The 25,831-nt window shown below is 32.9% G+C and overlaps 1 protein-coding gene across 1 annotated transcript in view; it reads left to right on the top strand.

Moving 5' to 3' along the window:
- LOC118764515 (meprin A subunit beta-like) overlaps positions 1 to 25,831 on the top strand; it is a 58,970-nt gene that overhangs the window by 13,160 nt on the left and 19,979 nt on the right. Inside the window, exons 6-9 of the mRNA XM_036505291.1 lie at positions 1,919 to 1,962; positions 3,629 to 3,704; positions 9,390 to 9,525; positions 18,658 to 18,833. Of these exons, the coding sequence (XP_036361184.1) occupies positions 1,919 to 1,962; positions 3,629 to 3,704; positions 9,390 to 9,525; positions 18,658 to 18,833 (432 nt within the window). The remainder of the gene's footprint in view (positions 1 to 1,918; positions 1,963 to 3,628; positions 3,705 to 9,389; positions 9,526 to 18,657; positions 18,834 to 25,831) is intronic.

Below are 25,831 nucleotides of genomic sequence, written 5' to 3'. Positions count from 1 at the left end.
TTCCAATGGCAGTAATAAAGGTAGAACAACCGATTTTATCTACGACAGGGTTTGTGATTTAGAGAAACAAAATCACAGCGCCTTCATTGGGTCGTTGATAGTACACAGTATTAGGTAGGTTGCATGTGCAGGCAAGAAAGACCGCGTTAATAAGCTTCAATATTTTTTTATTACCCGGAACATTTGCATTTACATATGTACAACAATTTTTATAATATAAGGTTGTCCCAAAAGTTCGTAGAAAGTCTTGGAAAATAATGGTCTTTATTTTGAGGAATAATTTTTGTTGTTTTTGTTAGTACTTGGCGAGTAAAAATTCAATTTTCGCAAGTGTTTACGAACTTTTGGGACAACCTAATATAACAGCACAGGTAAGATAGGGAATGTGATAGCTAATATGGTAAAGACCCCTTCGGTCATGAATGACCATGGGATTGCACCTAGAAAGTTACCCTCCTAGACACAAGTCCGGGCAAGGTTGTTTGCGAAAGACCAGCAGTCGCCCATGCATACCGGCCTCCCCTCTCCACGTCACCGATGTTGTCCAAGGGAAAGGCAAAGGGGCCGATACAGCTTGGCACCTGTGACGTCGCAACTCATTTCTACAGCTGAGTGAACTGGAGCAACGTGAAATAAAGTGCCTTGCTCAAGAACACAACACGCAGCCCGGTCCGGGATTCGAGCTCACAACCTCACGATCGTAAGCTCGACGCTCTAACCACTGAGCCATGCGCCTTCATGATTGCATAAAATATTTTAGTTATTTGTATGAAAATTGCTCATGATTATTGAAGACCGAATAAGTAGTAAAAGTGAGAACACCTTATCACAAAACTGGTAAACAGGGTGCAGTACCTAAGATTGTTCTCTTTGGGAGTTCAATGTCCCAGCTTTTGTAACAGTAAAAACTTCTAGAACATTCGACAAAATATTTGTGACAAAAATTCACAAAACTTACTTTCAAGTCTACCCCTCATTTGCTTGCACGCTAGCTGAGCTGACTGGTCGGATTATGTTCATGTAAGCGTTAATGTTTTTTATAGTGACATAGGCGCAGGAATGGCTGTGTGGTAAGTAGCTTGCTAACCAACCACATGGTTTCGGGTTCAGTCCCACTGCGTGGCATCTTGGGCAAGTGTCTTCTGCTATAGCCCCGGGCCGACCAATGCCTTGTGAGTGGATTTGGTAGACGGAAACTGAAAGAAGCCTGTCGTATATATGTATATATATATATATGTGTGTTTGTGTGTCTGTGTTTGTCCCCTTAGCATCGCTTGACAACCGATGCTGGTGTGTTTACGTCCCCGTCACTTAGCGGTTCGGCAAAAAAGAGACCGATAAAATAAGTACTGGGCTTACAAAGAATAAGTCCCGGGGTCGAGTTGCTCGACTAAAGGCGTTGCTCCAGCATGGCCGCAGTCAAATGACTGGAACAAGTAAAAGAGAAAGAGAGAGAATAGTTAATTTCTCATAGCCGTTCACGCCGTTTATGGCAATATAGATAAGCCTTGACCCTAAATTACTAAATATGAATGAGATGGTTAAAAATTCAGTGGAAATCGCGCTACAGTGCTCTCTCAGTGTCTTCATTACGGTAGCCTGTTACTTCTGCTAACTTACCTGCCTATGTGTTGTTATTTCTCTCCTATTAAACAGAAACTTTATTTCTGAGGAGGTATAATCAATTTAATTACCTTCGTTATAGAATAGGTACTAAAGCTGTCAACACTTGGAATGGGTAGTCAGAGGTAAAAGACATGAATAGTACAAGTGATGAGTTCTTGTAACAGTAGAAACTACAGGACTTGTCTGTTCAACATTTTAGCTTTTTCTCTACGGCGCCTACATAAATGTTGCATAAATCTGTATAAAATAGTTGTCTCATTTAACAAATATGACTTCCGTCTATTTATTTCAGATAGATTTGAGGGAGACATGTCTGTCAATCCTCCTCTGAGGAAGGTAAGCAAATACTTTCCGATTGAATCGAAGTAATTTTCCTCTTTCCTACTCGTTATTTTGTTACATAATAATTTTAGCATTTAAGTTGGAAAGAAAGTCCTGTCGTGTTTCAAGATGTGAAAAAAAAAACAAGTGCTTCTCTAGTCTTAATTGATATACTTAATAAAGATAATAATTCCCCTCGTTATTGATATCATAAATACATATGTTTGGTAAATTGCTGATCGCTCAGGCGTAAAATTCTTCAGGCTTCGAAGCAAAGGAACACTCAGTATCTCATTTTTAAGTTGCTTTCCCTCTATATAATTTTGCAATGATAAAAAAAAAGATTATTATCAGATGGAGTAATGAAGATGAGGTTAAACCTCCATATTCAGTCTCATAATTTTTTACTGAGTAACTTGAGCAATATATGATCTTAAATTCTGAATGATTGATCAATGATGTGCCCTTTTAATGCAAATTTTTGAGCAGTTCTTCTCTACATTAACTATTTTAGTTTGGTTTAACACTTCATGGTAGACGACACCCTTCATATCCCACCAACATAGAACATGACATTTTCAGTCGTAGTCCTGGTTCGGGAATGGATTCTCCTTTTTCATTTGACGCTAACCATTGCCGTTTTCACTGGATATGATTATAGTGAACCCATATTTCATCATCTGTAATGATTATACCCAGTAAAAGTCTGGTAGCAAGCCTACAACTCAATGACATGTAGCGAGCGACTCTTTGATTAAACTGAAAAGCAAGTTTAGACACTTCAAGTTTCACGGAGGTGTTTTATGATCGAAATGTGACTTGAAGTGAACTGATTTGCTAATACTCGTTTAGAAGGATAAGTAGCATAGCTCTGGCCTTGGTAAAATTACAATTTCTTGGTTCTAAATGAGTCAGGTATACCATCAGAAAGAAATACAGGAACAAGAATTGCAACTGACTGCCACCATTCATTTAAATGCCTAATGAAAGGTACATCTAATGTTGATACAACTTGAATGATACTGTCAGAAAAAAATATACATATTGGTTTCTCATACAGTTGGAACTTGGTGATGTGTGCTTGACCAAACGGACCACATCAGCGCGTCAAGGCTATCTGCAAAATAACTCTCCTCTCTGCCAAGATCCGAACTCAATCGTGCTTCCAGCCTCACTGAAGAATAGCGGGAAGGATTCCTCTTTTCAAAGCTGATTAGAAGCTCCAGCGAAGAAATATAATTTTCCCGCGCTAGGCTGGCCTGTCACGTGACATGATTGGATAGCTCGCGTAAAGCCAAGAAGACTCGATCTATACACCATCGCGTGACCAGGTCATGCGACCACTTGTAGAAAACACGCATGTGACCCAATATCTGGGTAATTAAAGCAAGACAGCGAAATGATAAGCATAATTCTGCTTGTAAAGCTTGCTGTGGATTTTCGTCAGCTACAGCTTTTAGAAGCTTAATGTTGAGAGAACTTGGTCATCCAGATCGAAAAATATAAAATCAAACCCTAAAGCCTTCTCTAAGTATGCCAAAGAAACTGCCATTGTGCATCGCAATGTACCCCTCAAAAAAGATGGTTTCCTCACGGGAAACCCAATAGTGATAAATAAAACACTTATGATGTTGTTGTTGTTGTTATTTCTCATCGTTCTTTCATCATTCCAATTCTCCAGAAACGTGGTGTACTCAGTGACAAGTTCCAGCGGTGGCCCATTGGTATCATACCTTACACTCTACACAAATCCTACAGTAAGTTTTATCTTCTACATCATCATCATCATCATCATCACCGCTACCATTATCAGCCACGTTATCTCTTCCTCCACCTTCCCCTCTTCATCTCCTCTATGTTCTACATTCTTTAAAAACATAGAAATCCGTCCCCTGCTGCAACAATCTTCAATTTCCATTCCTTGTGGGGCCAAAGTAGAAACTAATATTTCCTAACATTGACATATTTAGGCAAGGACTGGGCATAGAAGAAGAAGAAGAAGAAGAAGAAGAAGAAGAAGAAGAAGAAGAAGAAGAAGAAGAAGAAGAGAAGAAGAAGAAGAAGAAGAAGAAGAAGACGACGACGACGACGACGACGACCTTGAAATGAGAATGCATGGACAGTTTGAAAGGAATACACAAGACGTTAAGGATAACACAGCATCGTGGGCATGGCTTGAGCGAGGTGATTTGAAGCGTACCACTGAAAGCCTGATCATTGCTGCACAAGACCAGGCCAGGCTGTCGCTACCAATTCAGTGAAGTATAACAACTATAAAACTTCTGACACCCGGAAATGCAGACTCTGTGGAAAGAGTGTGGAAAATGTGACCCACTTGGTAAGTGGATGTGAGAGCCTTGCACAAAAAAGAATACAAGCGCCACCACGATAAAATGTGTGCGTATCTTCATTGGCTCTTATGCCGTAAATACCAATATGAAGTAACAGAGAACTGGTATGAGCATGTACCAAGTAAAGTTATGTAGGTTGATGGAAAAGTAACGATATTCTGGGGACTATGATTTTCAGACGGATTGTGTAATCGAACACCGTCGGGCGGCGAATATTGTCATAGTGAATATGAGAGACAAATACTGTCAGATCACTGATGTAACCATACCAAATGACATGAATGTTGTGAGTAAAGAGGTTGAGAAAAATCACCAAGTACTCCCAACTGAAAGTGGAAATGGCAAGACTGTATGGAATGTGACAGGGAAATGTAAAAGTGATACCAGTGGTGATCGGAGCGTTGGGCTCACTTCCATTGAAACTTCAAAACTTCTTAAGGCAACTGGAAATCCCATGCAAGATTGATGTCTTGCAAAAAGCAGCCTTAATCGGCACAGCGCACATCTTAAGGAAAATATTAGCTATCTGAGGTCCTTGTGACTTGACAGATGACTAAAGACTCCGGTGCATTTTTACCTACACTGTGTTACGAAGGAATAATAATAATAATAATAATAATAATAATAATAATAATAAATAATAATAATAATAATAATGATAATGATAATAATAATAATAATAATAATAATAATAATAATAATAATAATAATGATGATGATGATGATAATAACAATAATAATAATAATAATAATAATAATAATAATAATAATAAATGCCCTGGTGAGGTACCAGGCAGTGGCTTTCATGACTCTTAACTGATTGGAAGTGTTATCTGTGTGAAAAGTCTGGCTGCATCCGAAAAAATATATATTATGAAACAAAAATAAACACAAAATTTATTACACGAATCTGTTACCACCACGACAGTCAACTACATGACGCCGAACACGAGTTTGATGTTGATTACATCCACGAATTTTCCGCTCAGATAGCTCTTCCCAAGACTGCAAGTATTGCCAATCTATCTCTCTCACTAATTTGTTCACCTCGCCTGCGAGCCATCTAAAGTTAATGATTCTGCTAATTCCACGTGTAAACATGTGTTGAATAGAATTCACTGAATAAATCTTAATTAACTATGTTGTCAATTGTATGCACCTGACATATGCTAACGTGTATGCAGCTAGACTTTTCACACAGAGGACACATTGTTTTGCCTTGGTACAAAAGATGGACTACAGCAAATATTCTGCTCAATACCACAGATTTTCTTGTCAGTTGTTTGACCTTAACCAGTTGAGCATGTGCCTTAGTGGCTAACGATATGTGCATCTCTGATCACGAGCAGAAGTATTTGGGGAGCATCACAGCCATGTGTTGAAAGGAATTCTTTGGGGCTTGGATAACTCACCTCAAGGCGACACCTGTTGTACTCTTTCGCCACAACTTTCTCTCACTCTCTCTTCCTGTTTCTTGAGTAACGCTGCGATGGACTGTCGTCCCATCCAGCTGGGAGGGGGGACACATATGCCACAGAAACCGGGAAAACGGGCCCATGAGCCTGCCTAGGCTACAAAAGGGCGACGTTTATCGTTATGACATATCAGTGTGGAATACGAATCTCCAATTATACAACTTTAATGGAGTACTGACCACAAAAAATATTAATATCAACTGCGGCATTTTCCAAGGTAACTCACTTTCACCTTTTTGCATAGCCCTAATAGCCCTTACAATTGAACTTAACAAAACAGGGTATGGGTATAAAATTGGCGACAAGAAAATAAGTCATCTATTTTATAGAGATGACTTAAAACTCTATGGCAAAGACAATGAGCTTCAAGAGCTACTACGAACTATGAAAGTATTTAGTGATGACATCGGAATTGAATTTGGTCTTGATAAATGTGTCAAGAACAGTGGTGTTGGATGTTTTATACAGTCATAAAAGAACTCGAGCAGGAACAAACTTACAAATACCTCGGAATGAACGAGGGCGCTGGCATTCAGCATGCAAGCATGAAAGAGAAGATCGGGAAGGAATGTTACAGGAGAGTTCGAGCAGTCCTAAAATCCGAGTTAAATGCACGTAACAAGGTGTTAGCTATAAATTCCTTAGCAGTTCCGATTGTTATTTATAGTTTCAATGTGTTGAACTGGAATATGAGCGAAATAAGGAAGATTGACAGGAAAAATCGTAATCTGCTGACTTGCAATAAGATACATCATCCAAAGGCAGGCGCAGATCGTCTTTATCTACCCATAGCTCAAGGAGATCGAAGCTTGATCCACTTTGAAGTCTTTTACAAAACCACCACAATTGGACTGGCAAAATATCTTGAAACATCTAACGACTAGATGCTAAAGCTCGTTGAAAACAATGAAAGACGTAAGAATCTTCATTCTGTCATGAAGGAAAGCAAAAATTTACTAGTGAGTGAGTTTTTGCCTAATACCCTGGTTGGACAGCATGGTGGAAGTGCGGCAAGTGTAATTGCAAAGAAGGTGAAATCAATAGCAAAAAAATGCGTTTGAACAATTGGCTGACAGATGAGAACAAAAACCTCTACATTACAAATATGTGGCCCGTAGAAAACAAGCTGATGCACCTGTAGAATACAAATCAAGACATGGCCGAGTTGGCCAATATCTACATTGGATAAAGTGTCAGCATTATAAAATCAAAACTGCTAATAAATGGTACAAGAACCACCCTGAAGCTATATCTGAGGGAGAAAATGTAACAATTCTTTGGAACTTTCCAGACCGGACCATCAAAGCAAATAAACCAGATAGCATTGTGAAAGACCAAAGCAATAAAGTCTGTTTATCGATTGATATGAACACACCCTGTGACCATAATATTTTGACAAAAGAATTTGACTGGTTCAGTAAATATAAATATTTGCTAAGCGACATCGAAAAGATGTGGCATCTCAAGACAGTTACAATGCCAGTGATTGTAGGAGCACTGGAAATGATCGAAAAAGGGACTGAAAATTATTTAAGATTTATCCCTGGCTTACCATCCATGCAGGAAGTGCAAAAGATTGTCTTAACTGGTACATCACACGTACTGAGAAGAGCATTGTTGCTGTGAATTTTCTTTCCTTTTCTCCTTTTATTTTCTTTGTTTACTTTTTATTTTTATTTTTCCTTTTTCTCTCTGTCTTTCTTACCCTTTTTCCCTATCACATGACTTTGTAAATGAAAAATCTGGTATGTTTATTTAATGGCCTACCTAAGTATATAGTGCGTTTCTCTGACCTACCTATGTATATAGTGCGTTTCTCTGGCCTACCTATATACATAGTGCGTTTCTCTGGCCTACCTATGTACATAGTGCGTTTCTCTGGCCTAGATGCCAGGAAAACACTGGGAAAGAAATAGAAACGAAATTAAAAGATGATAATGAAAATGATAATACTAATGATGATGATGATGAGGATGTTTTCTAATTTGGCAGCAATATTTGAGGGGAAATCAATTACATTGACCCCCAATATTTGACTGGTACTATTTTACCAACCCTGAAAGTATGAAAGGCAAAGTCAACCTTGGCAGCAGTTGAACTCAGATCTTAAAACCAGAAGAAACTCTGCTAAGCATTTTGTCTGGCTTGGTAATGATTCTGCCTTGACACAAGGCCAGTAATTTTGAGGGAAGGGGGCAGTCAATCATAATAACAATAATAATTATTTCTGCTGTAAGCATAAGGCCTGAAATTTGAGGTGAAGGGTGCTAGTCACTTTTCATCAACACCAGTGCCAAATTGATACTTGTTTCATCGATCCACAAAAGATGAAAGGCAAAGTCAGCTCTGGTGGAATTTGAACTCAGAACATAAAGACAGACAAAATGGAAATAGAGTGTCCAGTACAAAAGTTTGCCTCCATAGCACAACTAGAATCATCAAGAAAATATTAGATAGCTGAAGGCAACAAATAGCCAGCTATCACAGGCAGTAGTTAGCAAGCCTGTTACTCATGCTAGATTCCAGAAGTCCCAATAAAACTCGAGTTAAAAGTTTCATTTACTACAATGACTAACAAAAACATCGAAGACAGTACATGATGTACGAAAAAGCTTGTAAAAAGGGAAATAAACAAAACTTCAAACATAGACATATTTTTAAATGTTGGGGAGACTGCCAAGGTCTATCCTTGAAACTCCCAAAAATGTAGAGTTACTGTAATTACTGAGGCAGGGATCCTCTTTAAGTTGTCCTCCTCCAATTCTAAATGTGCATGCTCAGAGAAGGCCTGTTTACTCAGACCATGTTCACTGCTGTCATCCATCTTTCAGCAAATTTTCTAGAAAGTGACACTTCCTTCTCTTCCATTAATTTTCTTTTTAAATGAAACCTGTAAAAATTGGTGAAGGCTTGACCAAAGAGGAAGGTGTCTGTCTTAAGTCCTTTCACTTTTGTTCCCACACAACCTCTTTTGCCAAGGCCACTAGACAGATAAGAAGTGCCAACCTTAATTGTTGTAATGTACTAAGGAAATATATCTATAGATTAATTAGCCAAAATCATTGTGCTACAATGAATGTAAACATTACATAGGCATTATATTCATTGTAACACACAATGTAGGTTATCAAACCTATAAATATGTTTTAGAGTATACATTATATTAATGAAATGAAACACTGTTAACACACCAGTAATTAACTTTTCTAACTAGCAACCTAGAAAATTGATTGGCTCAGTTAATGTAGAAATTTATTTAACCAGTTAACTTGAGCCACTAATATCAGTTGGTTTATAAGCAGTGTATTTGTGGATAGTTGAGAAAAGTAAACAGTTGCCGACTCCAACACGAATCAGAGTTCATGTACTGCTGCTCCTCTTTTTCTATCCACAAACATATTTTATGAATGTATTAGTGACAATCATTGTAACATGTGTTGACTAAAAAAATTATAAATATGTTGTATATTATAGCAATTGAATGGTATACTGCTGATACATATGTGATTTAAAAATAATAAAGTATACTCTATCAAAAATAGATAAGTTTTAATTATGTAATTATTGAACTAATGATTTGATAACTTTAAATACTTCTTTCTTATTTTTCCTTTAGATACAGCGCAAAGGTCCCTGATTCTAAAGGCCATGAATGAAATTACATCAAAAACTGTTGTCCGTGGTTCTCGCTGTATTTATTTCACTCCAAGAACACACCAACCAGATTATTTGGATATTAAACCTGATGTCGGGTAATAATAGTTTGCTTAATCATATTGGGTTTGTTTGACTGACTGATAGCACAAGAAAGCCTTTATTCACATTTATTTAAAGAGAATTTATGGGTAGAGAAAGAAGGGGTGGAGTTTCAAGTGAAGTTCCCCATATCCTATAAGGGAAGGAAAAATCAAGAGGAATTGTTCTCCTTCCTTTTTTTATACTTTTCAGTTGCAGAAATTAGTTTTGTAAATATAAAAAATGTAAGAACCACATAGTAAAGTTTAACAAGAAACTCTACATGCAAGTTCAAGGTGCAGCCATTGATGTCGGTATAGCTGGAGATGTGGCCAGCCTCTTCATGATCTGATGGGACAGAAAACTTAAGCAATCCTTAGCAGAACAGACCACTATTCTTCTACTTTATAATAGGAGTGTAGATGACATAAATATTTTAGTTAAGACCAACTCTAGTAACAGTAATGTAGAAACTGAGAGGAACATAATGGAGAGTATCCAGCAAGTAGCTAACTCCATCCACCAAAGTATCAAGGTAACTTTAGATTACCCCACTAGGCACCCTGTCCTTGATACTGAACTTTGGTTAGAGACTGTGAACAACAGAGTGCAGTTCCTCCACTCCTATTACATGAAACCCATACTCAGCCTTGTGACACAACATGAAAATTAACATACTGATAGCAGACTTAGGATAATTAACAACGTGTCCCCACTATGCAAACCCTATGAAACGAAGAAACATGTACAGAACTTCAAGCACCGCATGCAGTTCTCTGGATGTGATCAGAAATATAGGTGTGCTAGAAAGAAGTTAGATAACATTATATGTAATGAAATCAGTGGCACCTGCCCTAGATATAAAAGTAAAGCCTGGAATAGAATACAAAAAGCTTGTGACAACGCAAACGGTGAACACGTGGTATAAAACCGACAAATATCAAGGAGTGATGTTTGTTGATGCCACAGCCCATAGAGAACTAGCCCATAAATTTAGGAAAGCTCTGAAGGAGACTAAACTCAACATTAAGATTGTTGAAAAGCCAGGGAACCCCATCAGGTCACATGCATAGAAAGTGCTTGTAAAGACGTGAACATGACATACATAGGGGAGACATCTAGGAGCATTGCGGAAATACTAAATGAATATTTGAGACAATATGATGATAAAAAAACAGTCTTCCACACTCTATCAACATGCCAAGGACCTGGATGCAACCTCGGTGAACTTGCCTTCCCATTTTATCCAAGCACCCAAAGGACCCAAGATTCAGGCAAATACAGGAGTACGACCTCATAAATGAAACATCTCCAGTACTAAATAGGAAATATACGTAGTAGATAATCATACCTCCATACCCACAGTTTATATTTATATACAAGTAGAATAGTTAGCGGGTTGTTATGTAGATGTGTGTTTGTGTGTGTGTATGTGTATATGTATATGTATATGCACATGTATGTAGGCAAATGGATATGAAAGTAAACAGCTAGACATACAGACGGATAGGTACACAGATAATATGACAAGCACACATACACACATATACGCAAATGAAGACTGAAACACATGACCATATACGCACACACTTCACTTTTTATTTGTATTATCGTAATATCTATTTCTAAGAGCATAATTATCTAAATAAATCTTATGATAATTTTTAATTTTATTATTATAAAAATCATTAAAATTATAATCCTTTATATTATAATTATTAATATTATTATTATCATTATCATTATTATTATTATTATTATTATTATTATTATTATTATTAAAAAAATTAATATTATCATCATATCCTGCATCTCGCAGGGCTTCATTATAATAAGGTGCATGTTTATTGAAAATTTCTAAATCATAAGAAAGTAATGATATTCGTTTACCAATATTATTTATCAACGTTTAGAAGCACATCTTTTGTTGATTAGATATTTAGTATCAATCCTTTGTTCTTGGATAGTAGAAGCATGAAACATCTCCAGTACTAAATAGGAAATATACGTAGTAGATAATCATACCTCCTTACCCACAGTTTATATTTATATACAAGTAGAATAGTTAGCGGGGTGTTATGTAGATGTGTGTTTGTGTGTGTGTATGTGTATATGTATATGCATACCTAATCAACAAAAGATATGCTTCTAAACGTTGATAAATAATATTGGTAAACGAATATCATTACTTTCTTATGATTTAGAGATTTTCAATAAACATGCACCTTATTATAATGAAGCCCTACGAGAGGCAGGATATGATAATAATATTAAATTTTTTAATAATAATAATAATAATAATAATAATAATAATAATAATAATAATAATAATAGTAATGATAATGATAATAATAATGTTAATAATTATAATATAAAGGATTATAATTTTAATGATTTTTATAATAATAAAATTTTAAATTATCATAAGATTTATTTAGATAATTATGCTCTTAGGAATAGACATTACGATAATACAAATAATAAGAATAATAATAGAAGAAAAAACAAAAACAAAAATAAAAATAAGACTAATTTTAATTCAATGAATGATAATAATAATTTTAATAATATTAAAAAGAAATATAATAATAATAATAATATAATAATAATATAATAATAATAATAATAATAATAATAATAATAATAATAGTAATGATAATGATAATAATAATGTTAATAATTATAATATAAGGATTATAATTTTAATGATTTTTATAATAATAAAATTTTAAATTATCATAAGATTTATTTAGATAATTATGCTCTTAGGAATAGACATTACGATAATACAAATAATAAGAATAATAATAGAAGAAAAAACAAAAACAAAAATAAAAATAAGACTAATTTTAATTCAATGAATGATAATAATAATTTTAATAATATTAAAAAGAAATATAATAATAATAATAATAATAATAGTAATGATAATGATAATAATAATGTTAATAATTATAATATAAAGGATTATAATTTTAATGATTTTTATAATAATAAAATTTTAAATTATCATAAGATTTATTTAGATAATTATGCTCTTAGGAATAGACATTACGATAATACAAATAATAAGAATAATAATAGAAGAAAAAACAAAAACAAAAATAAAAATAAGACTAATTTTAATTCAATGAATGATAATAATAATTTTAATAATATTAAAAAGAAATATAATAATAATAATAATATAATAATAATATAATAATAATAATAATAATATAATAATAATAATAATAATAATAATAATAATAATAATAATAATTAATAATAATAATAACAATAATAGGAATAAAATTTGGTTGATTGTTCTTTATGGGGCTCAACTTAAAATTAATATTATTAAAGAGATTTTAGATATAATTGAACGATTCATTCGGGATAATCGAAAATATAAAAAAATTTTCTCTAGTAATAATTTTGGAGTTGGTTATTCTACCACTAATAATGTAGGTAACATTATTTCTTCTTTTAATAAATTTAAGTTGAATAATTTTTACAAAAAGAAATTTTATAATGATTCCAATAATATAATAAAGATAACGTTCTAATTGATTGTACATGTAGAGATAAAAATAAATGTAAATTTAATAAAAAATGTAATTTACACGATGTAGTTTATAAATGTATAGTTACTTTAATTGATGAGAATAAATAAATAATATCTAATAATCATAATAAATTAGTTAATTCATTGAACGAGCGTAAAATTAAATGTAGACATAAATTACTTTACTTATATAAAAACTTTTAGATAAATAGCGAGTATATTTAAACCCTATATTTGTTACTAATTTGTACTTATAATTTGTTCTAGTATTAATTCTATAAATTAGCATGTGATTATATATTGTATATTACATAATTAAATGAGTCTAAATTAAATATTTATTATTAAATAAATAATTAATTAATTAATTATTATAGTGTTGTGGTTGTAGTTTTGTAGGGGTGTTTTGAATATAAATCAAAAAGAGTTAGTATAGGTTTTTTTACATACTTAGAGTTAGATTATACTTTGATGTTTATTTAATTAATAAATATATAATTTAATTCATGAATATAGATTAAAAGATAGTAATTTAATTATTATTACTGTTATTATTATTATTATTAAATGTGTACTAAAATCAAAAGTATTAAGTATTATTATTTTGGGAAATAGTTAGTAACGTAAAATACTTTTGAATATGTAGTAAAAACTTTTTTATGTACTATTTTATTTAATAATAATAATAAGTACTTTATTCCCTTAATGATCTAAATATAAATTAATTTACATATATAATAAGTTTAATTTATTAGTGAGGATTTATTTGAGCATTTATTTGATATATAATATATATTTGGTATAAGTGATATTGTAGTTTATGTTTTGTAGTGGTGTTTTGTATATTAGTCAACATGAGTTTGTATTAAATATTTAGAATTAGATTTATTTTAGATGTTTATTTTAGATGTTTATTTAATTAGCTTGCTTACGAAACACATGGTTCCGGGTTCAGTCCCACTGCGTGGCACCTTGGGCAAGTGTCTGCTACTATAGCCTCGGGCCGACCAAAGCCTTGTGAGTGAATTTGGTAGACGGAAACTGAAAGAAGCCCGTCGTATATGTGTATATATATATGTATGTATGTGTGTATATATGTTTGTGTGTCTGTGTTTGTCCTACCTACCATCACTTCACAACCAATATTGGTGTGTTTACATCCCTATAACTTAGCGGTTCGGCAAAAGAGACCGATAGAATAAGTACTAGGCTTACAAAGAATAAGTCCTGGGGTAGATTTGCTCGACTAAAGGCGGTGCCCCAGCATGGCCACAGTCAAATGACTGAAACAAGTAAAAAAAAGAGTATATATAAATATAATATAATTTATTAAATACGATTTATTAGTGAATATTAATTAGATTATAGTTTTTAGATTAACTTAGATATATCAAATTAGTGGTTAGAAAATTGAGACCGATTGAATAAGTACTGTGTTTATATAGAATGGCTCCAGGGGTTGATTTGTTCGAATAAAGGCGGGGTTCCAGCGTAACAATATTTATATGATGAAACAAGTAAATTAGTATAAGGGTAATAGAGAATATAGAGTAAATTGTAGTTATATAAATAAGTTTAAGTATGTTGTGAATTTGAGTATATTTGTGTTTTACGTGTTTTCGTAGTAATTTTTGAATTTTGAAGTTTCTAGTGAATGATATTTTACAGTTTTTGTGATTTTATTCTCTTTTTGTTAAAGCTAAGATAAATTTGTAGTTTTCACTGATAAAATGCATATTTCTATCTGTTTGTTCTATTTATTTAAGCTACGTCTTCAGGAGTAAATTTATAAACGCTAAGTAATACGTTTTCCATTTTGAAATTTTTTAGTTCAGAATATATCTTTGGAGGGATAAGTATACAATTTATTTAAGAAATAATAATGTAATCTATAGTATTATTGATTGATAAATATGAATGTCTAATTTTTTTTTGTTAATGATAACTTAGATCCGTACATTTATTTAATTATTCTTATTTTATAATTATTATATGTGAACTTCAATTGAAAAATATTAGTTTGGTTACTTTGTGAATTAGATTGTAAAATTTTTAGTATAGGTAAAGTTTTTTTATTATATTTAGTACTATTGAATTTAATAATAATAATAATAATAATAATAATAATAATAATAATAAGTACTTTTTCGCAAATAATTTTATAAACGATAAGTAATACGATTTTAGTTTTGGAATTTTTTATTTTTTATTACATAAATATTTTCGGATTAAGTATAATATTTATTTAAGAAATAATGGAGGAATTTATTTATTAATTTATATGTTTATTGATTGACAAATATGGATTTCTAATTGCTATATTTGTTCATTATAATTTATATACGTACTTTTATTTAATTTTATAATTTTATTATTTTATAATTATTATATGTGAACTAAAATCTAAAAGTATTAAGTGTGATTATTTTGTAAAATAGTTTGTAACGAAAAATATTGGAGTATAGCTAGTGAAAAGATACTCTATAGTTTGTTAATGTTATTCTTAAAGCTAAATTATATCTTCACAGATAAAGACCTTTTGCTATGTATTTACTCTATTTTTACCTTAGGTAAAATACATGATAAATGTATTATAGGCACCTGGTCCTACTCTTTAAGTTTCAAATTTAGTTAATGGGGTTTCTTCTATAAGAAAAATCATGATATTATTTCTTTAAGAAATATTGTTTAATTCTATTTCATTATTTATTTAGCTATTATTGCTATTATTGTTGACCTGAGGATTGACTATACTTTTAAATTGAATTGTTTTTCGATTAAATTTAAATTTAATTGTAATTCGAATTTAAATTATAGCCATGAAACGATCGTAGTCTTTTTACTTATTATATATTGTTTATTCATTTTTGTACTTTTTGCGATCTAGTTACATGTTTTATAATATATTTTATTTTTTCTTTATGATTTGGTTTGTCTATCATTTTTTGAATTGCATAATGGTGGTTTTTCTCTAATTTATACATATTATATATTTATATTGGGAAATTTGATTTAATACTAAATTGAATATTTCCCTGTAAGTTTGGAGTTATACTCCCTAATATTATTGTTGTTGTTATTATTATTATTATTATTATTATTATTATTATTATTATTATTATACATATAATATATATATATATATATATGTATATATATATATATATATGTATATATATATATATATATATATATGTATATATATATATATGTATATATATATATATATATAAGTGTGTGTGTGTGTGTGTGTGTGTGTATATATATATATATATATTTAAGCTAAGTTAAGTTAAGTTAATTTTTTGGCTCAAAAAGCAAGAAGTAAGGCCATATAGGGGGACATGGAGTTATGTACAGGGTGGTGTTCATGCAAAGAGTTCAGGCCATTTCTGGTCAAGAGAGAATTTGAACCGAGCGATCGTCGGCATCTTCACTATCTCGTCCGGCAGCTTATTCCACGGATCCGCAACCCGGATGGAGAAAGCTCCTCTCCTTCGATTGAGATGAAATCGTCGCAGATAGAGCTTTTCGGAGTGACCCCGCAGCCGACGCTCTGGAGCAGGAGTGAAGAACAGCTCTTTCGAGAGGTTACACTTTCCGCTTATGATGTTGTGAGCAAGAATGAGATCACCACGGCGTCGTCGTTTTTCTAGAGAATAAAGGTGGAGCGTCTTCAGACTTTCTTCATAAGACAAATGCTTGAGACCAAGAACCATGCGAGTAGCCAGCTTCTGGACTCTTTCGAGATGATGTATGTATTTGAGGAGATAAGGAGAAGAGGCTTGAATCCCATACTCCAATATGGGTCTCACCTGCGTGACATAGAGCGGTAGGAATATGGCTGCTGTGAGCATTCCGAATGACCGTCGAATCAAAAACATAACTCCGCATGCTTTGTTGGCAGCATGGACGCACTGGGCCGAAGGCGGAAAGGAAGAATCCACCAAGATACCTAGGTCCTTTACCTAGTCGGTCCTCTCCAGCAGCAGACGACCCGGCTCGAAATCAAGTTGAGTTGCAGGAGAAGAGCCAACAGATATATATATATATATATATATATATATATATATATATATATATATATATATATATATATATATACAAGAAATAATTGAGATTCAGTTGAATTAGGTATTTAAGTTGAAGCAACAAGTTAGTCTGGTATTATCCGCACAGCTCGAAGTAAGGTTATTAAAATCAAAATAAGCAACAGGATATCAAGAAGTGATGCAATACGACCGTTTCAAGTGGCTCCATTTAATTGAACAATACAATCATTACATCAATTTAATGCAGTGCTATCATCAGCTGCACAAATAAATAGAATTTTAACCAGTTGGACACATTAATATAATTTTTCTCAAATACTTTAACAGACCAAGAAGTTGGAAGAAATTCATGTTGTCACTATTGTAACTTAGAAAGACTACACTTCCAAGAATGGTATGAAGTCCACTGGGGTCGTAGCTTGTAAAGGATTGAAGTTCATTTCGAACTTATTTGTCTTTTTATTAACTACTAAATCTAAGACTAGGAGACTATGTCTGTTTAGAATGAAGGACAAGAATGAGTTGATGGCTCATGGCTAGGTATGGTCATAAATATTGTCATATGTATCTCTTTTCGTCAGGGAGGGAAGAAGACATTAGGTGTAGTAAATTGGATCTAGAGTAACTGCCAATAAAAGAAGGTTGGATAAGGGAAGACTCTAAATCATGATGTTAATTACCAGTTAAATGGGCAAGATACTAATAAAACCTAGGTTGTTAATACAGAGGAAATTTTATCTTGGGGTACTATGGGTATGTTCTACCAAAGTAAGTAAAAAACCACCAGATACTGTATTAAAAGCTGTTAATGAAATTGATGATGAGTATTTACAGCAGTGTGATGAACCCACATACTGGCAGATTAACGCATATCTATATGCTCTAGCTACTACCATAAAACAGTACATGAATGATATTCAAAAAGTAAACAAAACTGAAATAACAAAGAAAGTACCATCGTTAGTTTTGAAGACAGAGAAGAAGATAACTGGTTTATGGAAGACTATCAGTCATGTAATGATGCTTATTGCATGCAAACAAACAAATCCCTATACGTCCCACCAACAGAGAATAAAGGAGATAGAAGTGATGTTTGGAGATAGCAAACTGATTACCCGCAAGCAGGAGCTAAAAGCTACCAGTGAAAAACTCCGACATCAGAAGAGAATAACTGAGAGAAGAACAATAAACAAAGAATTTAACCACAACCAGACAGCAGTATACTGAGACATGAGAGGAGGAGCAGTAAACATCATGGAAGCTCCTTCCCGAGAAGACATAAACTCCTTCTGGAGGGAAATCTGGAGTGAAGAGAAGGAATTTACACATTCATACATACATACATACATACATACATACATACATACATACATACATACATACAAACATACATACATACAAACAAAAATACCCTGTTGTTGATGTTGGAAGTCCAATGAAGGAGCTCTGGATCTTGGTTAGAAACTAGTTCTTTCTCTATTGGCAAGAAATCTTGAAATAAACTGAATAATGGCATATATACATACATACTCCCATTTCTTTACTTCCAGCTGTTTTTCTTCTGTTGGGAAGAATGGTGGAAGCCAGACCCTTTCTTTGGAACCAGATTGCTTCTACAAAGGCACCATTATGCATGAATTGCTGCATTCTGTTGGTCTTTGGCATGAACAAAGTCGTACAGACCGAGATAATTATGTAACAGTGAACTATGAAAACATTCTTGCTGGTAGGTGAAAGTCAATTTTTTTCTTTTACACTCTCTCTCCTTCTCTACTGAGTTATACACCTTCACTATACACACACACATATACATACATACATACGTACATACGTACATACGTACATACGTACGTACGTACATACATACATACATACATACATACATACATACATACACACACACACACACACATACATACATACATACATACATACATACATACATACATACATACATACATACATACATACATACATACAAACAAACAAACATATACTACACTTTGATCTTAGTCAAAGGGTCAAGTATGTGTGTCTATATGTATTATTTAGAGTTGTTGATCAATTTATAAAAAACATTTGCTGATGATGGTATTCTAAAGATTTAGTGGAATCAGATTTATCAATTATTTTGAGTTGACCTTTTCAGCTTGTTGGCAAAATCTGAAGTCTGAGTCAACACAAAAATGACCAACCTCATAAGCCCAGGGTTACACCATAGATTTTAACTCCCTATGAACAGAAAAGGAGATAATGTGACTAGTTTCTAGCTTTGATTCATCTTCATCAAAAACAGAAACCCTAACTCCTTTTCACATTAAGATTAGTACATTACAGATATCACTGTGCGTACCTTACACTGCAAATAATTTTTTAAAAATCTATATTCAGAGCAATTGCATCATGCGAGAGCCAAATTAATTCATTCATCTCATAAGTGCATGTACTGTTATGTAAATTAAACTAAACAAGTTCTGTTCAAGTTTATATAATAGCTATAGGTTAGTAATCTCTCTGTGGACAGACGTTGAGTATTGTTTCCCTGATGAGGCCCTAACAAACTAGAAATGTTTTGTTTGCTTTTCATAGTGAATTTAAATTGTTATGTTCATAAAAAATATATGACTTATATGTGTGTGTGTGTGTGTGTGTGTGTGCTTGTATGAGTGTGAGCCAGTATGTGTGTACACACACACACACACACTCATATGCATACATATACACATACAGAGAGACACACATGTAACAACAGCAACAGCAACAATACAGAGAGAATGGCAAAATGTCCAGTATCACTAAACTATTCAGAAGGGTTTTAGTGCATGGCAATTCCTTTCTGTTAGACTCTTTCTATGCTACTCAAGTGCCACCACAATTTGTCATTAATATTTAAGATAGAGCTTTTTCAATGTAAGGCTCAACTCATTGTAGATACTTAGTACCATGCCTGACTAATTGATTAAACCTTATGATTAAAAACTTCCAGCCATGATTACCTCTTTATTTTATATATATATATCAAAGTGACTTTGTTATTGATGTGAAATCCTTGAAATACACCACGACGTCTACACTTTTAACCTTGAACTTTTTTTCTCTCCTTGTTTCTTTTCTGTGTATCTTTCTGTCAAAGAGCGTAGGCTTGAAACGTAAATGACTTGTTCTATTTCTATTCCTGAGCACCATACTAATACATTTGTTTGTTTGTACTCCACCTGCCTTCGACTTTTCTTTATTTTCCTAAACCTGCCTTCGTCTTTTGTTTATTTTCGTAAACCTTCCCGTTATATATGTATATATATATTTCAAAACTATCAAGACCCTAAGCACTTAAAAGATTTCAAAATGAAATAAAACTAACAGTAAGATGGAGAATTATATTTATTTTTGTATGCTTCTGCTTAATTTACATTTACTCTTTTACTTGTTTCAGTCATTTGACTGTGGCCATGCTGGATCACAGGCTTTTATCAAACAAACTGACCCCAGGACTTATTCTTTGTAAGCCTAGTACTTATTCTATCGGTCTCTTTTGCCAAATCGCTAAGTTATAGGGATGTAAACACACCAATATTGGTTGTGAAGTGATGGAGGGTGAGACAAACACAGAATCACGAACATACACACACACACAAATACACATACACATAAATCATCATCATTATCATTTAACGTCTGCTTTCCATGCTAGCATGGGTTGGACATATATATATATATATATATATATATATACGATGGGCTTCTTTCTGTTTCCGTCTACCAAATCCACTCACAAGGCTTTGGCTGGCCAAGGTTATAGTAGAAGACACTTGCCCAAGGTGCCACACAGTGGGACTGAACCCAGAACCATGTGGCTGTAAAGCAAGCTTCTTACCACACAGCCACATCTGTGCATATTTGAAAAGTCTCTCTTATCTTTTTTAATTATAAAGTCTTTGATCAGATCCACAAAATCAATTTTATTTAACACATCTTCTTCTATACTTAGTAGAGATGAGGCATCCCAAATATTAGTTTAGCAAGTTTAAAATGATTTCATTTATGCCATAAACCATTTACCATTTCTGCAGTGCTCCTCTTCCCTTTATATCCTAAGCATATGCTTATGTTGCTTATTGTTAACCCAGCACTGGATACAATACACACACATCTAGTATATATAAATCACAGTATGTGTGTGTATAATGACTAACTCATACATTTCCACAATTCTCAACCGATTTTCACCAAACTTTACACACACATTACTTATGTCCCAAGAATGATCATGTACTATAACGTTTTGCCCAGAGCTCCTGTGTAAATGGACAAACCAGGAAAAACTGTGGTTTACACAGGTTTTTCTCTAATTCATTGAATGTACATAGTTTTTTTAATGTAGGGTCTTCCATACTTTTTAAATCTAGATGGTCATATATTGGCATTTGAGAATATTCTTTAGTGGTTTTCACATCTTTTTATTTATTATTTATTTATTTGTTGTAATTGTGTATTATTACTCTCTATATTTTTTTATAAGTGTATTGGTATGTATTTTGTGATTAAGTGTTTTGGTTAGAGAATATTATAAAAGTGAAAGGATTTTGTCTGTTTATATATTTTGACTGTTTTCCATACTTTTTAATCTATATGGTCATATATTTGCATTACAGAATATTTTTTAGTTGTTTTCACATTTTTAAAATTTATTATTTGTCTTCCTTACAATGCAACATCTTTTCACTGCAAACTGCTAAAGATTCAAAGCAGTATTCTTGAACTGAACTCAAACACTTCATTTTCCGTTACCTGAAGCCAATTTCAGAGTGGTTGTACACTGTAAGCAGATAGCAAATACATTCCTTTAACTCTACTTTTTCAAGTAGGTATTACATTGCCATTTTTTAATGTACCAATCATACTTCTCTCCAAAAAAAACAGCTCCCTTTGCTGTTGAATAAAATAAACACGCAGAGGGGAAGTTTCAACATCTTCCTTCAATTTTCTTACAAGTCTGTTTCTGACAAGAAATTTCGCTTTCATGTAAAACAACTATATTTTGTAGTCATTGTCCGTAATCTACTCCCAAAACATTTCAGAAGCTCTACTTTGCATTGCTTGCAAACTTATACGTTCTCTGATCAGTGAAGTGCAACGATGTATACAATAACTAGCCTTCAATTTGGTTTTCCTTTCCTAGGTTAATCAGAAACTTAGATTGCTGTGCTACTCATAAAATACCATTAAAGCAACTTAAACCGTCCAAAGGATGGGTATGTTTGCTAGTTGTATAATATAAACTATATAACCCTATACAATATGTCTTTTCTTTTCTTTTTTGTGGTAATATTGTGTGATCTGGGAAGATTTGGCTGTTATTTCTTGCATCCCAAGCAACTATGCATTACAATTCATAGGGCACCACTTGTATTGAGAAAAATAAGAGAAAACTTTTAATATTACAAATGTATAGCTATGACATGATTACATTAATTAAGATAGCATGGTATGCTAATTAACAGGATACCAAACACACCACAGAGTTATATATTTGATATAGACATGTACTATTATAATTAACATATTCATGTTCATTTAGGCATGGAAAGATCTTTCACTGCAGAATAGTTTCAGGAGAAACTTCTCAAAGGCAATATGTGTGAAAACACAACATTGGGTTATGAATAGCATCATCACACTTTATGGTGCATATGTTTCTGTATTGTTATGCTTCATCAACTATGGACAGTGAATCCATTTTCTACAGGTTTTCTATAAGAATTAGAACCAACTCTGATTTGTTATGCAATGTTTTATATTAGATGTGTTCATATATGAAACATTATAACAAATTAGTGTTGACTCTAATTTCTATAGAGAATCCGTTGAGATAACGTTAAAAAGTGATTGAATCATACTACTGACTCCATTGTTCATAGCTCACTGATAACTGCTGTTCTTATATTTAAACAACAAAGAGTACATTTGCTGGTGTGTGCAAAGCTTAGTCAAGCTGGAATTAATTGTCTAGTGCTGCATGAAGCAATATTAATTGAAATATAGATGTGTACAATCATATTTAACACATTTGTGAACACTCAGACATGCAAAGACCTTTGCTGCACAAACTATCACTGGAGAATAATTCTCCTTTTAGGCAATATGTGTGAAAAGTCATCATGGGGCCATGTTGTTAGTGGCTATGAATGATGAGTTCAGTGTCTGTAACTGATGAAGTGCCTATGGGCAGATGACATCATTCATAGTGCAGTGGTTGGTCTGTAATTTTTTTCCCATGACAATTTGCAAGGTTTTCATATCTGAGTGTATGGGTATGTATAAACAATAATTTTGCATATCTATATTTCTATCAATGTTGCTTCATGCACCTCTAATTAGAATCTTTCAGCTTTCATTCTTTAATTAATATCTTATCACTATGGCTATTCTAGGTAAGTTAATTAATTTATGAGAATGTCTCATTAAGTTTAATAACATAGTAAAATTGAAATTTTTAAGCATTTTTAAAATGATATGATTATAAGAATGTCTTGTTGATAATTTCCATCTCTTGAAATAACTTTTGGTTAATCATTAATTGGTGACTAATACATTAAAAGATATAATGGAGATATTGAGAATATTGGTTCTGCTTTCTTTTGAAAATCTTATAGATGTTGGGTGGAGTTAAAATTGTGGCAGTTATTGGTCATCTTACAATATTTTCATCAGTAATCAGGACCAGTAGCAGACTATATTGTGCCTTAGACAAACCCAGCTATTCACATACATACACATATATACTGACATATATGAATGCACACATTCACACACCCACAGGCATACAGATACATAAGCTTACACATACTCACACACACACACACACTCACATACTCACTCTCATACATAAACACACACACACACACACACACACACACACAGGCACACACGAATGTCAAATTTGCTTTTCAAAAACAATTGTTTTGTAGAAAAAGCAAAAAGCACCAAACTTAAAACTGCTAAATTCATTTCAAACTGTAAAAATAAAATATTATCTATTCCTCCACTAAAAGCTACACAACATTAAAACACTTCACACACATCTTTAAATCTGAAATATCTTTTAAAGTTTACTTACCATAACTAACCTCTTTTGTCATCATGATAGTTTGTTTACACAGAAAAACAAGTAAAAACACACAAATTGGATTAAAAATACTGACTCATTGTTGGAGGTAAAAATATCTTGTGAATTATGTTGTTTAAATGTAAGTTTATAAAAGTTTTAATTACAGAATCTTAAAACTCTCACTTTTTCATAAACTTTGTCACTGATTCAAAAAGATCAAATATTATCTCCTGGTTATGTTCGAGTTATGTAGTTGCCAAACTACTAACCCTCTTTTTCCGTATTATTGAAGTTTTTATAAATCTGATCTTTGAGATACATTTACCATTCATTATTGATTATGGTAGAGTGAGAAGAATCATAAGAGTTATAAAAAAGATATATAAGGTGCAGGTGTGGCTGAGTGGTAAAAAGCTTGCTTCCCACAGGTTTGTGTCTCACTTTGAGGCAACTTGGGCAAGTGTCTTCTACTATAGCTTGGGCCAACCAAAGCCTTGTGAGTGGAGTTGGTAGATGGAAACTGAAAGGAACCTGTCATGTGTATATGTATATATATATATATATATAATATATATATATATATATATATATATATATATATATATAAACGTCACTAAACGTGACTAGGATGTTAGGAAACACATACATTGCAAGAAATAAGAGCTAGACCACACTAATGCTGTAGTTAATGCACATGAATGAAAACATATATACTAACAGAGACCATAACTGTCTGAAAAGTGCTGATGAAGAATTCTTAATACTGATGCATCAGTTCTGGCAATCTCCATTGCCTCATCAGTCAAGACAGCTCGAATGTTCGGCTCTTTCCAGGCTCACTTCACCATTAGTATTTATGTTTCCATCATCCAAATAATTGGATCGGTAAGCAATTCACTAATGTGTATATATAAAATTAATATAGACAGCAGTTTGCAATGTAACACCTAAAAGGAGAATTATAAATGTCACTAAATATGACTAGGGTATTAGGAAACACCTACATTGCTAGAAATAAGAGCTAAACCGCTCTAATGTTGTAGTTAATGTACATGAATGAAAACATGTATACTAACAGGGACCACAATAATCCAAAAAGTGCAGTTAAAAAAAAAGCAAGTACTGGAGTTGATTCATTTGACTAAAATTCTTCAAGACAGTGCCCCACTATGGCCATAGTCTAACGACTGAAATAAGTAAAAGGTAAAAGATAAAAGAAATAAGTGACAGAGGCGGTATTAGTACCAAGAGGTAATATTTATCTCCCCACTTAAATGTGGATGTTCTCTTAGAACAAATTATATTGTGGTAGATACCATGAGAGAAACTCTCATATTGGTTTTTGGTACAAAATGCACTCTTGTTTGTATTGTTAGTTGGGAGATAAAAACCTGCCACCTCCAGTGCCAAGACCACCAGATCACATGATTTTGGCCTTCCTTGGTCACAAGGACAGGGTGATAGGGTACATTGTCATCGTGAAGAATCCAATTCTTCGTGCTCTCCAGATCCAGTCGCTTTCACTGAAAGTTCTCCCTCAAACACTTCAAAGTGTCAAAGTAGAACTCTTGATTGATGGTCTGGCACTGGGGACAAATTCTCGATGTACAATACCA

The sequence above is a fragment of the Octopus sinensis genome, linkage group LG8 (genome assembly GCF_006345805.1).
Source record: "Octopus sinensis linkage group LG8, ASM634580v1, whole genome shotgun sequence".
In the NCBI taxonomy this organism is placed as follows: Eukaryota; Metazoa; Mollusca; class Cephalopoda; order Octopoda; family Octopodidae; genus Octopus; species Octopus sinensis.
The sequence above is the reverse complement of the archived record's forward strand: the minus strand, read 5'-3'. Positions and strand labels throughout refer to the sequence as shown.